This window comes from Cynocephalus volans, chromosome 7 (genome assembly GCF_027409185.1).
Source record: "Cynocephalus volans isolate mCynVol1 chromosome 7, mCynVol1.pri, whole genome shotgun sequence".
Classification (NCBI taxonomy): Eukaryota; Metazoa; Chordata; class Mammalia; order Dermoptera; family Cynocephalidae; genus Cynocephalus; species Cynocephalus volans.
Genome location: NC_084466.1, coordinates 126,965,031 through 126,982,116, shown reverse-complemented (window position 1 = coordinate 126,982,116; position 17,086 = coordinate 126,965,031). Strand labels below are relative to the sequence as shown.

The 17,086-nt window shown below is 44.3% G+C and overlaps 1 protein-coding gene across 23 annotated transcripts in view; it reads left to right on the top strand.

Annotated features, from left to right (window-relative positions):
• Nucleotides 1-17,086, top strand: part of SORBS1 (sorbin and SH3 domain containing 1) — a 230,309-nt gene that overhangs the window by 140,587 nt on the left and 72,636 nt on the right. For 9 of the 23 annotated variants that reach the window (XM_063102731.1, XM_063102755.1, XM_063102753.1 and 6 more), the window contains 4 exons: nucleotides 1,685-1,829; nucleotides 5,791-5,820; nucleotides 11,919-12,091; nucleotides 13,830-13,893. In XM_063102731.1, coding sequence (XP_062958801.1) covers nucleotides 1,685-1,829; nucleotides 5,791-5,820; nucleotides 11,919-12,091; nucleotides 13,830-13,893 — 412 coding nt within the window. Of the gene's footprint in view, nucleotides 1-1,684; nucleotides 1,830-5,790; nucleotides 5,821-11,918; nucleotides 12,092-13,829; nucleotides 13,894-15,719; nucleotides 15,795-16,114; nucleotides 16,178-17,086 lie in introns of all 23 variants that reach the window. The other 14 variants (XM_063102750.1, XM_063102746.1, XM_063102745.1 and 11 more) reach the window with 2 other exon arrangements.

The window sequence follows — 17,086 nt, the reverse complement described above, 5'->3', positions numbered from 1 at the left end:
TGCAGCTATTTGAGAGTAAGGGGGAAGAAGAAAAGTCATGTTAATTGATCTGAGTTCTTTTAGTCAATAGCTGTATTTTTGTGATGTTCCAGAAATAAGACACAGTATAAAATTTGTAAAAATAATGCTCATATAATCCACCCAAACATCACATTAGGTATTTATACTTTTTTTTTTTGGCAGCTGGCAGGTATGGGGATCTGAACCCTTGACCTTTGTGTTGTAACATCATGCTCTAGCCACGTGAGCTACCTGCCAGCCAAGGCATTTATAATTCGAAGAGCTGTATGCCTAACATTTTGTGTTTCTTGGGTGCATTTAGGCAGTTTTTAATGATACATCATTTATCTTTATTATATCACTTTGGAGATAAATTAGGAAAAGTATAATTATTTTTTACTTTATAAATGGAGGGATCCAGATGAGGCACTTTTGTACAAGATCATACTGCCCCTCTCAAGTCTGAGGAAAAGGTTTTATTTACTAAATTGCGCTACCACCCATAACTGACAGCAGTGGGTATTTAGGGCACTTTCAAAAGAGATAGTCTGAGTTAAGGCAGTGTTTATGAAGTCCCTACTGTATGTCCGGGGCTGTTCTGGGTGCCAACACCCATATCCTCTCTTTTGATGAGCAAGTGTGCTCTTGCTACAAACAGACACTGGTAGATGGCTCCTGGCATTCACGTGGCACTTACTGAGACCCTGTGTAGGGCATTGTGCATAGGTACTTGGGGGTGGTGACAGGAGGAAGGGGGAAACATGGTCCTCATCCCGCAGGCACCTACATAGTAGTTGATCTCTGATTGAGAATAATTGCTTCAAGATTAACAATCAAAATCTTGTTCTTAAAAGCCCTTTAAGAAAGACTTCCTGACTTTAGGGTTTGTAAATTCCAAAATAGAAACTACAAAATGTAAGGATATGATGGAGGAAACTGTCTAAATATCCTGGCTACATTTCAGGGTCTTATTTTCATTTGCTTAGAAAGACTTCTTCCCATGATGCAAATTATAATGTTAGTATTAATAATTTTATTGGTATTTCTGGCAGAGACCTCAGGTTTTTAAAGTAAGGATTCTCACAAGTCTTTACTTCAGGGACCTTTGTCACTCCAATATTAGAGTGAAAAAATGTCACAGTGGGATAGGATAATATCCAAATCTCAGAAGTGTTAGTAAAATTGCTCAGTGGTGCTGAGGCTGACAGTAGCTTTCCAAGAGAACCATTGTCAAATCTTCCCTGTTCTTACATCCATGTCTTCTTAAACTTATATTTTCTCACATTTCTCTACACAGTGTACTAAACTTCCCTGATTTCTCCCAGTTAAATCAGTTCTCATTTTTGGATCGCATTTGGAATTGCATGGGTTTTGCATGTTATTCTACTTCGATTTGTATTTGCTTTTTCAGTAATTGGATTGACCCACAGCTATTATCAGGTGAAAATAATGATATTGCTGAGACTTTCAGTAACATTTACCTTCCCCCTCTTTCTCCCTACTAATACCAACGAGGAGAATAAGCATTCCTGATTAAACTTCTAACTGGAATTAATAATATGTCAGGTTCCACTGATTACATTTCTTTTTATAATTAAGGTCTTTGTAAAGCTTTAAACTTCTTTTTAAAAAGTATTAACTCTAGATTTCTTATGTTTACAGTTACATTGTTTTTTTCCCCCAGGGTTCAAGTCCTCTAGTAAATGAAGTTTCTTCTTCCCATACCGGAACTGATTCCCAAGCCTTTACACCACTTAGCAAGCCATCATCTGCCTATCCCTCCACGACGATTGTCAATCCTACCATTGTGCTCTTGCAACACAATCGCGGTAAGGGAGCCTTGCAGCGCACCCCTCTCTGAGGTTTCTGGCATCAGTATAGCTATTCTGGGGTATCTGGGGCAAGAATTCTGTCACTCCACAGAAATTTTCACAAATCCCATCCTTTCCTGTGGTCACCTGCCTCAGTTTACTTACTCCCATGACCCACAAAATAGATCCCAGCAGGCAGATGGAAACCCCTGTTTTGGGGTGATGTCAGATGTCTGAATAAGTAAGCTGGGATAGTGCATTTTCCACGTCTTGGGTGTTCGTGGTTGTCTTCTTCAGACGGTAACACCAAAAAAACCCCAAAAAACAACAAAAAAACCAATTTGTGTCTCATAATTCCTCATCAAGAGAATTCTAATTAGAGTCTTTGCTTGGAAAATCTGGGTATAATAATATCTCTTTTGAGTAATGTCATAAATGATTTAATTCTTTGATATAATGAATTTTCTAGAATGCAGAGTTTTGAGCACCAAATTTTTGTCTCTCTAAAATAGAGGCTACTGAACGTTTTCTTAGTGGCTCACTGGCCTTCAGTCTCACCAGTAGTTACTGCACCAAGCTGTCGCTCGGTGGCACCCTCTGGGGACATGAAGTTTGTGTGGCTGTTTGCCCCTGCACTGTGGCACCAGACAGTTTGGCTTAGTTTTCATATGTGTTTTCTGTAGTTTCTCTGACTGCTTCTGGTTGGTTCTTCCGCTTCTTTGAAGGGCCCTTTGGGGTTGGGTGAAAGAGAAGTGCTTGAAAGTAGTAAATGGATATGTTCACCCTTCTGCTTTAAAATTCCAGATGATGATTTTAAACCCCAAGTTTTCCTTTTTGGAATTCCATAAAGGAGTGAACTTTCCCTTCACAAAAGTCCTTTGCAGTGTGAAATGTAAAGTTTTCAAGCTATTTCCTAGTGCAGAAAGTACTTTTTAGTCTGAATTTCAAAGAACAGTGGAGGAATAATTATTTTGTTCAGAGCTCAAAGCTCGGTACCAAATCTTCCTTTTCTTGACTCCCTGCTTGCCTCCTTCATAGTTTCCCACCTCCCTTTCTGCATTAACTTGGATGAGAATGAGGCTGGAGTCTATTTTTAATTGTTTTCCATACTAAATACAGTTTTCTGTTTCCTGCTTCTAACTTGAAAAGTAGATGAATAAGGTGTTTTCTCTTACTTAAAATCTTTCTACTCAAATCTTAAATAGTTGTTTTAGTAGTTTTATTTACTTTTTCACTATGTGTGGCTCCCATATTTTCACCCATGAGTCTGTGTTCTTCAAAAGATAAACATGGTTCCAACCCCGTCCTGAACTGTGTAAGAGCCCATTCTCCTTCCAGCCATGCGATACCCCTTACTGGCAGTAGCTCCCCTTGCCCAGAAAGGGTCTGTAGTGCAGCACAAAGTGAAATCTTGGTTCTCTATGAACTTCTTTATGACTCATTAAAAAAAAAAAAATCAAGTGAAACAGAAGCAAGCTAGTTCCCAGAAGGAAAGACATTTTCTTTAAAAATGGGATTATTCCCAAGGCATTTTGGTTTTTGGGAAATGACAAGTCAGCTGCTTCTGCCAAGTCCCGTCTGATGGCACCTTGTGAGACATCTATGGTTACAGAAATGCCTGTAGTTCCTTTTTGTTTCTTTCTTGAACAAATGAATTCCTCTTATTTACCCAAATACCTTTGGTTCTTGCCTTTCTCTTTTGTCCAAGTCCTGCCCTAGGTCTTAAAAATCAGAACTGTGCAGCCTGAGACATGTCCTTCAGAAAAGGATACAAATAATGGCGTTAGTTTTTTGGAATTAAATAGTAGCTTCCCATAAAGAGCAAAACCACACATTCACTAAGCAGGTAAGGCAGGAAGAGTTGAGAAGAATAGAAGAGCGTGGCCGGCCCAGCCCTGCATCACGTCATAAATGGGGTTTAGGTCAAGCGTTTCAGGCTTTGCTTTGGAACGTACCCAACCTGGCAGCTCTGCTTTGCCCCTCACAATGGGACGCTTAAAAACAATTTCTTAACTATTGCGAAGTCTCACAAGGGACTGATAACTTTACTCCACTTCTGGAATTCTAGTTTAGTCATTCTAAAAGGGATCTCTTCTTTTTCTGCCTAGACTGTTCAAGGGCATAGTGTGACAATAATCCTGTCTCTGCAAGCTGCCCTCCCTCCCACCCCCCAACAACAAATGTTGGGGCACTGAGGCTCTGGCCTGGTACTGATGGTTGTGAATGACACAGTCCCTTTCCCCACTTTCTCGAGTTTTTATACCATGTGTGTTTGAGGGTGAAGTCTGGGAAGGAAGGTTTGAATCAGAAAACACTCAGGACTGAAAGAGGAGTGTGGGTCTCCTTGCTCTGGGCTACTCAGCCTTTAATGTGAGTAGGATCCTGGGAGTCTTGCTAACTTGCAGGTTCAGATTCAGGAAGTCTGGGAGTGGGGATGGGGGGCAGGGAGCTTCTGCATTCTCAGCAAGCTTACCGGGCATGCCACTGCTGTGGGCCCATGGGCCACACTGCAGAGCAAGAACTTGCTGGGTCCCAGATTTATCTTGTGGACACATGAAGCAATCTAGGCCTTGGGCCTCACCCTAATTTCTAACTTTGCTAAGTAACGCCACTGAGAAATAGCTATTACTCTCTGCGTAACATGGAATCTTGTGAAAGAAAGGCCATTTCACACCTCAGAAGTGGGAACAATGTAGTCTTTTAAATTAAACATGTTTGTTTCTGCCGCTGGAGAAGGCCTGCCAGGAAACTGCAGAACAGAGTTTCCAGAATAGGGAACACAGATTCCTTTAGAGACTACAGAGCACTTTGATTTAACAGATGGGGAAACTGAGGCCGGGAGATTACATGACTGGCCCTTGCCAACTGGCAAGTTACTGGCAGAGCTGAGCCAGAAGCTCTGCTGGGCTTCTGCTTGTCCCACGCTTGTCCCATGCTTGTCCCACCAGTGTGAAGCTCATCCACGGGTCAGAGGTGGGCAGACGTGGGTTCCCCCAGCTGTGAGTGCCTGTGCTGCCCTGTTTACTTCTTATGTACACTGGTTCTAGCAGGAGGGTAAGGATGCAGCCAAGAGGGATGATGATAGCACCCATGGGCTGGCAAGTGTTCTATTTTTATCTGTGTGGCTGCTTTATATTTAGCAGCTGTGGAAGGTAAAGGTCACTTTTGTGCTTATCCAATAGCACGTACACATGGGACTCTACAAAGGAGATTTTGGCCTCCCTTCCACATGAGTGTCCAGGAGGGTGAGACACCAATAGACCCTGGATGTTAGGATCCAGCAGGGCATTGGGGACTAGAGGTGGAAAGAACCCTGGACTAGGAGTTGGGGGATCCAGGTTCTAGATGCAGCTGATTTTTAGGGTTGTCTTGGGTAATTTGTGCTCCTTATGTGAGGTCTCTCGGCCAATGCTGATTTTTTTTAAAGGATTTCTCCTGTACCCTAGACCAGCCAGATTGCTGTAGTAGCTAAGGCTGTGCCTTAGTTTCCTAACCTGTACAGTGAGGAGAGGAATCATACCTAACTGCTGGGTTTGTTGCAAAGTTTCCAAGTGTTACGTGCAAAAGCTCTTAAAACAGTGTCTGGCAAGGCTCTCAGGAGGTGGTAGCTGTGTGGTTATGATTATAATTACATTTCCCTCAAAGGGTACCAAGACTAGGATCATAGAAGGTCCTGATCACTTGAAACCAGGGGAGTTGGGAGGGTCCTCTTCAGTGAAGAGATCATCTTGACAAGATGTAAACATCTAGGAAATAGTGGCAGCCCACCGAATCCTGGTGCAGATCTGGGAGAGAAGGGGTTGGGAGACACCACACCCAGATAATGGGAACTGCATTATGCCCTGTAATCAGCTATACATTTTAGCATCTAAGCCCAGAGGACAGTGAGGATGCAGACTTTGGGATCCCAAGTAGTTATGCCAGGATGGTGTGCTGTATAAATCTCATTTATACTGTGTGTTCTTTTCTTTTATCACAGAACAGCAAAAACGACTCAGTAGCCTTTCAGGTAGGTGAGAAATATTTTTTTACACATTAAATTCTGTTCCTGTTAAAGACATTTTCTGGTCACCACCTGATATTCCATTAGCAAAATCTTCTGAGCTCCTCTAATGGGGACTGTTTGTTGCTGCACTGCCAAGATGATGAAAACAAGCATAGTTCCTGCCTCCCTGGAGCTTGTAGGCTGGTGGGTAGACCAAATGAGTGAACCAAACTAGTAAATATGTCCTGTGGAACTGTGATAAGTGCCTTGATGGGTAACAACAGGATGATCTGGGTAAAAAGAACAAGGAATTCTGATCTGGATGCAATGTTCACAGCAGGCCTCTTCTGTTGCATCTTTCTCTCTTCTACGATGTGACAATCAGGGTTGGAAATGTGGGCAAATTCTTTTCTTTTTGGGTGGCAATCCCACATGCCAGTAGATGAGACCAGGGTTAGGGGTCCAGGTGAGAGCCTCCAGATCAGCAATGCCAGAAGAAGGTGCCAGAGCTCTGCTTCTTGAACTTGAGCCAGCACCAGATCTCCTGGAGAGCTTGTCAAAACCCACATTCCTGGGCCCTGCCCCCAGGGATTCAGAGTTAATGAGTACGGGCAAGAATCTGCCTTTCTAACCATCCCCCAGTGATGCTGATCCTGCCCTCTGTGCTGACGACACTTTGATGGCAAGTGGACAATCTAGAGCCAACAGTGGTGGGGAAGGGCTACAAGTATTATCAGATAGCATAGCTCGTTTCCCGATAAAGTGTGCAGGATTCGGATGATGTTGGGGTGGGGAGAGAACAAACGTGTAGGCTGAAAGTATGAGTAAACCCAGGAGTGAGAATGTTCAGCCATTTCCTTATGGCTTCCTGTTGATGTTCTGCTTTGAATCTGCATTCTGCCACTTATTAATGGTGCCACCTCAGGCAGGTTATCTAATGTCTCAGTTTTCTTATCTGCCCCCTGGGGAAAGCAGTAGTGCGTCACAGGTTGTTGTGAAGATCAAAGGTCCTGCTTATAAGCAGTATAGTACTGAATTTTGGCATTCTCCAAGTGTTTAATAGATGTGAGCTACTGTCATCAGTAGGCCTGTCACTGGTGCCCTTGGCATTTTATCTGGTGCCTCCTTCAGGCACTGAGCCAGGCTCAGGGGCTGCATCAGGGAGCTGCACTGCCCTTGAGCAGCTAGTGGTGTGGTGTGATTGGTGTGTAACCTACCTTTGGTCATGGACTCCTTGGGAGAATGTAAGGAAAGTAGTCTCCAGAAAAAGCCACGTATGTGCAAACATGTGCGTGTGATTTCTGTGGATTTGCAGATTCTCGTGGACTGCAGGGTTAAGAACGCTGATCAGGTGGATACTGAAGCTTCCACTTTCTGAGCAGCTGCTACGTGATTTCTGTGTGACTTCATCCCATTGCTGTCCATGTGATTCGTGGAGAGTCCGGGTGTGGAGGACATGGGGTTCTCATACCCTTTCAGCTTTATCAGGACTTGGCCGCAGGACCAGGACAGGCTGTGGTTGAGCCCAAGGTGCCCTTCCCGGCCCCTCCTCGAGCTGCCACACTCCAGCCCGCTTCATTCCCTGGTCCCAGCCCAGGTTGCCGAGAACATGATAGTTCTGGGGACAAGGTGGCTTTTGTGGGCCTTATCCTGCCAGTGGGAGTTTGGAAGGAGGGTGGAACAGATGAAAAAGGCATGCAGCCACAAGTTAAGAGACCCAGACTTTGGTCCTGGCTCTTCCCTCTTAGAGCTGTTTTTCCCTGGGCAAGTGATTTCACTTCTCTGAGCCACCATTTCCTCATGTGGGAAATGGAGGTAGTGATCCTAGCCCCTGCCTGGAGGAGATGTTCCATGCGACAGGTAGGAGGAGGATGCTCTGCACACTGGAGAGAGCTGTGTAAATGTGAGGGCTTCTCCATGTTGGTGGCTCGGTCCAGTTCCTTGGCTCTAAAATAAGTCTGATGCTACTGCCCTTCTTGAGTTTTGGGACAGATCTACTAATGATGTTTGATAGAGTGGGGCCGAAAGTAGGTGCTCACTAAATGTTAGTTTTTTATTCAAAAGAAGTAGTTCCATTTTGTTTAGGAGAGCCTGTAAAAGAAAGGACTGGCTGTGCTGGCACTCTTCAGTCTCCATGCCTTGGAGCAAGGAAGTCTTTGCCCATCACCTGTGGTGGTGGAACTCAAGGGCCACCAGCCTCTCTCCATGTAGCAGATTTTTCCTGAGCCTCTATGGGGCTTGATGCTCAATGAGAGTTATCCAGGAATGAAACCCATGTGGTGTTTGGCCTCAGGTGGCTCACAGTCCCCTTGGGGAGATGGGAAAACCAGACAAGGGCTAGGATAGAGGGGCTGGCATTGGGTATAGAGGCCACCCTCCCTTCCCCCAGGGAAGTGTAAACATTACTGTAATCCTCAGTCACAAAGCTGTGGGTGTGAAGAAGTGGGAGGCCATGCCGCCTCCCACAAACAGAGGCCCTGTCTGAGGTTGTTGGCCTCATCATTTTATTCAGTGGCCCAGGACCTTTTTTTTCAAAGCACAGTAAAAACTAGAAGGACGTTGGGAGCAAAATAAGATATTTAAGCTATTGCCCCCACTCTTGGGCTAGATTTTGGGTGTTGTGATGCTCCTACTTCCTTTACAGGTTTTTGGGTTCATGGTGCAGGCTAGCAATGGGATTAAAAATTGGCTTCCTTTATATCGGCCATTTAAGGGATTCTAAAGGAGGGCACATCTCAACAGAGCTCTAAATTATTTCTCTAAAATTTATTCTGTGGCTTGCTAAGATGTCTGTTGCCTTTTTCTGTTTAGCTAAGGAACTTGAATGCCTTATCTAATAACAGGTAGTAAGCTCATTTTATAAATATGAAAATGGTTGTTAGAAGTGGCATTCATGTATATTCAATGTTTGTCAGTAGACCGTAGAGGCTTGCCTGTTTTAACAAGTGAAATTTCACAATTTTTTTTTCCTTTTTTTACATACTTGTTTGATCTTACCTGACTAGTGATATTTGATTTTTTCCCCCTGCCCCCATGCTACCACCATTTTCTGGAGATTAGAGATATGGTACTAAATAATACTGTTCACATGATCATTTGAGATCGACATGAGCACAGAACTCACCAACTAGGTCTGCCTGCAATGTATATAAAACAGTGTAAATAAAAACTTGTAAATTAGTGTGGGAAAAAAAAAACAAACTAGGAGGACATGCCCCAGGATTTCATGTGAGGGATCTGGGCTGTGGTTCAGGCTCTGTTTATCAAAATCCACTCAATCATGAATCGCATGATCACAAGCTTCCAAAGTAAAATAATTCAGGGCTAATTTTGTAGCTCCAAAGGACTCTGGCAGTTTTGGGACAAATCTGTGGACTGTTAGCCTGAGTTTTGCAGTTAGGTGACTGTTGTTGGAGCCATCTGCCCCTAATAGTTTAAAAAAAAAAATTACTCTGCATCTAGAAACCCTGAGAATGTCTGTTTTTCATTGCACAAGGATCGTGATCACCTCCAAGCACCAGGTGATAACAGAGCTTGAAATCAGCCTCACCTGACCTTCTGATCATGCTTAGGGAGGGTCTTCCAGGTGGGAGGAGAATGCTAAGCAGAGCCGTATTAAGGGTAGGCTCTGGTAACTCAAGATCCCTTTGTACTTCCAGTCCTCCTGCCAAATCCTTGGCTTCAGGTTAGAATTTCCTGGGAGCATGAGAACTCATCCCATAAAGCCAGTGTGATCTTAACATCCTTTAAAGTTTATGGTGAGGATGCCAGGGATCAGGTTTTTTGAAGTACCCACTGAGCCGAGTCTCACAGAATACTTAGGAATTGTTCAGAAGTTAGTTTGGAATCTGGACAGGGTTGCCCCATTGAGTAGACTGAAAGTCATGAAACTTGATGATGCTGACTTTGTTTCCTCCACTTTCCCTACTTCTCCTCCACACATAGACATCCCTGACTTTGTCACAACTTTGCATGTTCCCTAGGGTCTCTTCTTTATGCCAAAGCATAGTCCCCCAGCCAGCACTCTGCAGCTTATCCTTTCTCAAAGATGAGAACACCTCCTCAGTCAGTGAGCAGACATTTATTAGCACTTATTAGTTGCTGAGGCACATCTCGATGCCCTTCGTCCTCACCTCATGGCTTCACTAATAGAATGTTAGGCTGGCCCTGGCTTAAACCTTTCTGACCTCTGAGTTACCGTCCATCACAGTCCTTCCTCCTTGCTGAACTGTCTGCTACCTACTACCCCCACTTCCTGCTCACACGTTTATTCCCTTGCCCCACTCTGGCGCCCACTACCACTGCCCTCCAGAAATTGTCCCTCAGAGTGTTTCTGTGACTTCTCTCTTGCCTAATCTAGTGCCGATGCCTCCTCTGCTCCAATTTCTGGGGTTTTTTTGACACGTTTAATGATCCACTTAGAATTCTGGCTTCGGTGGCACTTTGCTGTATTTCCTAGTCCATCTCCTGTCCCTTGGATGACTCCTGCATTCATGTGGGGATTCTTTTGCTTTTCAGCCTGAGACTGTGCCATCCCTCAGTGCATGACTTCAGCCCTGATGCTTCTCTCACTTCCTCCACCACCGAACTCCTCCACCTCCCTGACATCAGCCATCACTTTTGTGCTCCAAAAGTACCCTCCTGCTGGGGCGTCTCCCCTGGGCTCCCTCCATGTTTATTCTAGGGGTCTCTAGGGTATTTCTACCTGAGCATCTCTCTATCTTCTCAAGGTTACCCTGGTCTAAATGGAAGTGGTCGTCTCTCCCTCCCTTTCCCAGCCCAGTTCCCTTTCCTAATCTCCCTGTTTGGATTAAGCCAGGCTCCCAGACTCAAGACCTTCGTGCTGTCTTTGAGGGGGGCAAGATAGGATATGGATTAGAGACGATTGCTGGAATCAGGAGGACCACTGGGCCAGATCCCAGCTTTGCCATGTGCTGGCTTTGTGACCTCAGGCAGGGGACTGTAACTTTTCTGTGCTTTGGTTCCTTTAGTTATTAAAGAAAAATGGAGGGGCTATAATAGTTTCTTCCTCATGGAGTTATTGGGAGAATGAAATGAGACAATGTATGTGAACAGTTTAGTGCAATGCATGGCACATCATTAGCTCCGAGTGGTTCAGAGGCCCCCACACATCTGCTTAGGCTGTCCCTTCTGCCAGGAGCACTCTTCACTTCCTGTTAGACTAGCTGGCTTCTCTGAGAAGCTGACCCTGAACCTGAATTCCTTAACCAAGTTGGATGCTGACTCCTCTTTCAGTCCTCGTTGACTCACTTGCTCTTTCTTCCCACAAGACCTTAAGCTCCCCAAAGGCCGAGATTCTGAAATGTTCGCCTTCACGTCCGCAGGGCAGAACATAGTGCATAGCACCTGGCAGGTGCCTAGTAAATGCTCTCCAAGGAATAAATGACATGGCTTGTAATAAGAGCTTGTATTAATTTTATAATTGTAGACCACACCTGGTATGTTTATTAGCTCTTTATAACTTCCAGTCTTGAACCAAATTAAATAAACTGTATCACACATTTAGCAATGTACAGCTTTCTGAGTGCTTTGGCGTAAGTTATCTTGATAAGTTCATTCACGGCATTGCTGGGAGCTTGCCAATGGAAGTGTTATCTCCATTTTTGGATGAGAAAACTGGGGCACAGAAAAGTGACTTCACAAAATGAAAACAAGAACTTTCAAGTAATGTTTAGCCACTTCCTGTGGTTCTACCTGCTCCCTTAATTTCTAGAACAGTCAGAACAACTTGGAGAACAGTGTGCATGCCACTGCAAAGCACTTAGCTCACTGCTGGCAAACTCTTTTTTTAAAGGACAAGATAATACATATTTTAGGCTTTGCTGTACAGTTTCTGTTACAGCTACTCAGCTCAGCTGTGGCAGTGCAAAAGCATCCATAAATAATACGTAAATGAATCGTCATGGCTGTGTTCCAATAAAACTTTACTTACAAAAACATGTGGCTGACCCACGGGTGGTAGTTTGTTGACCCCTGCTCTAAATGTAGCTAGTTCCAATTGAGAATCAGCAAACACACTTTCCCCTAGCTGGACTGTTTAGGAGTTTTTTGCTTTGGAGCTACCAGAAGAGCTTCAGCTAACAATTGCTTTTTATTTCCAGATCTTGCCTCAGAAAGAAGAGTGGGAGAACAGGACTCCGCACCAACCCAGGAAAAACCCACCTCACCTGGCAGGGCTACTGAAAAAAAGGCAAAAGATGACAGCAGGCGGGTGGTTAAGAGCACTCAGGACCTAAGAGATGTTTCCATGGATGAAGTGGGCATCCCACTCCGGGTACGAATACTGACCTAGAAGTCCTTCCTAGGCTTCCTCTTAAGCGTGATGAGTGTACACTCCAGAGTGCATAAAAACCACATCTGTGGGTTGCAGAGGACTCATGGGGAGGGTCCTCACACCCTGATTCTCCAAGCCCTTTGAGCGCCAGAGCCCCAGGAGCTGCGCTCCAGGCTTCTGGTGTAGCAGCTTTACCCAAAGCGGGTGTTGAGTGTTAATAAGTCTCATGAGCAAGGAGTTTCATGGTCAAATGAATATGAGGAAAAGCAGGGTGGAACCAGGTCAGAGACTTTTCTGCAGTAGAACTTCTGAGAGGCTTTGGGCGTATGAGTGTTCAAGGGGAGGATGTTATGGGCAGTCTTCTTTTATTGTTCTGTGGAGCATGCTCAGGAATTCTTGGCCTAGGGCTAGAGAACCCTGGGGAGAGTGTGAGGCTCAGCGTCCTTGTTTACCAGTTCAGGAAGAAGATCCCCCTGGATGGAGATACTCCATCATCCAGAGTGGTTAGGAAACTCTAAGAGCACCACAGATGGATTTGGCCAAGGCCTCTGGGACAGAGCGGGTCTTATGGCAGCCCTGCCCCCGTTTTGCCCCACTATACAGGCATGCCAGTCTGTAGAGCCTAAGGAATTCCAGGGAGGCCCAACTTTTGAAACTGGATTTGGGTGAATTCCATTCCTCTCCATGTGTCCACCAGACCATTGGCCACAGTATATTCTTCTGTGATTTCCATTTAGCAAATGAAATGTTTTTGTCCTTTCAGAGGAGGCTCATAGAAACACAAGTGGGCTAAGCCTCAGAAGAACTCTTCTCTGGTCCTATGCAGTAATATAGAAAGAAAACTACTACTAAGAGTAATCGTGGCTACCATTTGCCTGCATACGTTACCTCATTTAAAACATCACTCACCTGAGAGAGTGGTGGATTCTAATGTCATTCCCATTTTATAGATGAGAAAACAGGGACTCAGAAGAACTAGGTTACTTGCTATGATTGCGCAACTTGTGGGTGACTGAACGGTCTGTCCAACTCCCAAAAGCACACCCCTAACCATTGTGCTAGGTGGCCTGCCCCCTCACCTTCTCACCAGCTCTGTGACCTCGGGCAGTTCACTTTGACTTTCTGCATCTCAGCTCCTCATATGTAAAGTGGGAGTGAAAAGGTCTGATCTAACCACCTATCTGTCACCTTCCTTGTATTCTTTTTATCTTAAAAAAAGAAAGAAGCCCAGCTTCGTGGTTAGGATGAGAATTCTGGCATTGGATGCTATAATGGGTTACATTTTAATGTGTGCGCTCTAAACCTGGCCCTGTGCAAAGTGACTTAGATATAACCTGGAAGGGTGGGGGCACGGCATGATAAACAAGTTTTATTTGTGTGTTATGTTTCTATGAGGCTTTACTTCAGTTTAGCGTAGTCTATGTCTATATAGGGGGAAAAATTCTCTCTAAAAATGAAATTTAGAAAAATTAAGAATAGACACATTTCAAGTGGATCCTTGTCTACTGTTTTCAAAATCTGCATTCTTTTGGCCAAATGTCACTCTGCAGCCTTGCATCTGAATCTCTTGTTTTATTGGTTCTTTCTCAAAAGTTTTTTTAAAAAAATTGTATAAATGTGGCTGAGTTTTAACTTCAGATGTTGTCACTTCCTTTTTGATTTCGATTTTCTAATCTTAGAAGTTCTGAAATGTGCCAAGATTTCCATTTTATTTTACTCTGCCTTTGTTTTTCTCCAGAACACCGAGAGATCAAAAGACTGGTACAAGACCATGTTTAAACAGATCCATAAACTAAACAGAGGTACTGGTTTTTGTCTGTAGAAACTGTGCTGTGTGTCCTTATATTGAATGTGTGGTGAGGGCCTGAACTCATGTCGCTGGGATGCAGGACGGCTGGCTCCTGCAGTACCTTATGAGGTACTGGTCTGCCTGAGCCCAGCCATGTGCCTTCAGAGCACAGGAAGGAGGCAGCACTGATGCACCTGCCTCAAGTCCTCCCTCCCAGATGTTGTGGAATGCAGCAGGCTGAGCCTTGCCCACTGCCTGTGCTCTAGTATCTGTCTGCCTAGGATGTGAGCAGTTCCAGCTGCCACCTGCTTCTAGCTTTAGGGACATCTCCCTGTGTCAGCCCATGACTGCTTTGTGGGCAGAGCAAGTTGAGAAAGCGCTGAACTAGGAATTTTTAAAAAGCTGTGTTCTCACCTAGATTCAATCCCCCAAGCATTCATGTGACCTTGGGCCAGTCATGTACCTCTCTGTGTTTGTCCTGCTATCCTTCCTCTGAGGCATGTCCCAGGGTCTAAATGAGAACACATTTGTCCTTTCGAAGTAGAATGCATGGTGCACCTCTAAGGCTGTGTTAATATGAAAAATTGTCTTCCCCAGCAGGGAGCCAGCCCTTGGCAGGTAGCCCTGAGAGTCAGTCAAGAGCTGACACACCAGAGCTCGCTCAGGCCACAAAAGAAATGCTTTCAAATCAGAGGCCCGCTGCGCTGTCAGCAGGTGACCCAGCATGGTGGGAGAATTCCAGGCCAGTGCTCTGGCACATCATGACCCTGCCAGCTCTCATCGCCACCTAAGCCACCAGTCAACTGAGAGGCAGGGATGTAGCTGCACTGTGGGAAGGGTACTGCTCGTCCTGTGGGCAGAGCATTCTGTCCTTCCCTGTGCCCAAATCCAGTCTGGCCGCCTGGCATGGATGACACATAAAGGCAAAGAAAAAGTGTTATGGTCAGTGTCCTCACCTAAGCCACAGATACCCAATCTCTGCGTAGCTGCAGATGCTGACTGGCATCACTGTTAATTAGCTCCTGCTGGGTTCAGGATGAACCTGGGTGTGCCCCTCTTCTAACTGTTTCTAAATATTGAAGTGCTCAGTGTTTAGCATTTCCCAGTCAAGAGTAAATCTGCTGTGCGTAGGTGGATGAGCTTAGTGATGGTGGTGATGCTGAATGCTAGATCCTGATGAATGGGGTCAGTTCTACTGGTCACTTCATAAAGCTGCTGTCCACTTCCTCGAGCAGTCTGTGACTCTATCACCTTCAGACCCAGCTTCAGAAGCCTAAAATGCAGAGACACAGGTGCTTGCATATGTGCAAAATAATATAATTCTGCCCCACAAGCGGCATTGGTCTTCTTATGTTATACTTACTAAACTCAACCTAAATTACAGGTTGTAAACAAAACTGCCTGCCCTAATGGTAGGCAGAGGTATTTGAAAAATTAAGAATCTTCTTGTTTGCCTTTTTAATGTTCACAACACAAGCTTTGAATAAAAAGGGGGGGAGTGTTTTCATTGCATACTATTTATTATTGTACTTAATATTTTTTGCCTAGAAACAGTGAAAATTTGAAGCTTTGTGCTAAATGCTTCTTGCCCATTGGAGCCTGTTTATATGTAATTCTTTGTCCAACAAGAGGAATGATATTGTCTCTTTCGATGTGTCTCTGTAATTCAGGCAAAAGGACTGGATTTTTAATAGCAGTTTGAATTTCTCTCATATCGCTAGTGAAGCTTAGTATGTTCCAGAACTCAAGGAGCCTGAATTGTATGTGGATTCCTACTTGTTCATTCTCTCCCTTTGTATCTTCCTCTATTCTCTCTCCCAAATCTGCTCCTCTGCCTAGACACTCCTGAAGAAAACCCTTATTTCCCTACGTACAAATTCCCTGAACTACCTGAAATCCAGCAAAATTCTGAAGGTACCATAAATTTAGACAGTATATCTGTTGTCCTAGCCTTAAATTAATTTCTTATAGTTTAATTATAGGCATAAGATTTGGCTTTTAGATTTTATTTTCATAGTTATTTTTGGTTGGTGAAAATCTTATTTCATATGCATGATGTGCTGTATTAAAATAACTAAGTCCTTTCTAATTTATTAACCTATTTTTAAGTGTGATGCCCGTGTGCTTTAATAACACTAAAATAGGTAATCTGTCATTTGAGTCAATTGGGGATTTGTCAGTTCCTCCACTCCGTGGTGGTTAGTTTCAAAATCCACTGCTTTTCTCTGCTACAGAGGACAATCCTTACACTCCTACCTACCAGTTTCCTGCATCTACTCCTAGTCCTAAATCTGAAGGTAATTAATGGAAAATCACGTGCCTCTCTTTGTATTGCTGCTGTTACTTTCTTTTCACTTTGGGGTTTTTTCTGGTGGCTAAGGGCTATCTCCCAGTCATTTGCTTCCCTCTAACCTTGTGTTTTGTGGTGGTGTTTCACTCCTCGCTGACTGTATAACCAGAGTCTATCCAGATGGTATTTTAATCCTATTCCCTTAGGGTTTACATGATTACATGATTAACTAAGCCCACATAGCTTAGTTATAATGCTCGGAACGTGGGGGGCTTTGGGAAAAGCTGCCCCTACCCAACTACCCAGGGCTTTGTGTCCAGGGTGGTCACCTGGTGTTGGTGGCTGAGCAGTGACTCAGGGAAGCTGAGTCATTATGGCAGATGGGCAGGAGGTTGACCTGCCAGCTGTCAGCATTGGGAAAATTGCCAGATTCCTGTACATGCAGCTAACTTGTTACAGGGCCCCTCTTGTTAATGGACCCTCAGGGTATCTCTCTTTGGTAGGGAATTCCTGAAGAGATATCCAATTATAAGATTCAGTCATGGGGGGAGATTATATCTTTTGAAAATAAGAGTTTTGGTCAAGCTGGAAAGCATTTCATGAAAGAGCTGGATAAGAATTTCCACCTGCTGGTTAGGATAGCCACATTTGTATCAAAGAAGCTTCTAAAAGTGAGTTAAGGGCAACATCTTGAGAATTGTCCTTGTAGCAGGGATTGTCTGATCTTTGGATGAGACGCCCAGAAGAAGGGGAGTGGATGGGGGTATGGAGGAGGAAATTTTGTTAAATGCCGTTCTAGTATGAGATATTGAATGCTCTGAACTTCATTCACACCAGTAGTTTTGAGTATTTGCTGTGTGACATTCACTGTCTGTGGAACTGAGGATAATGCCATGAAAGAGACATGTTCCCTGTC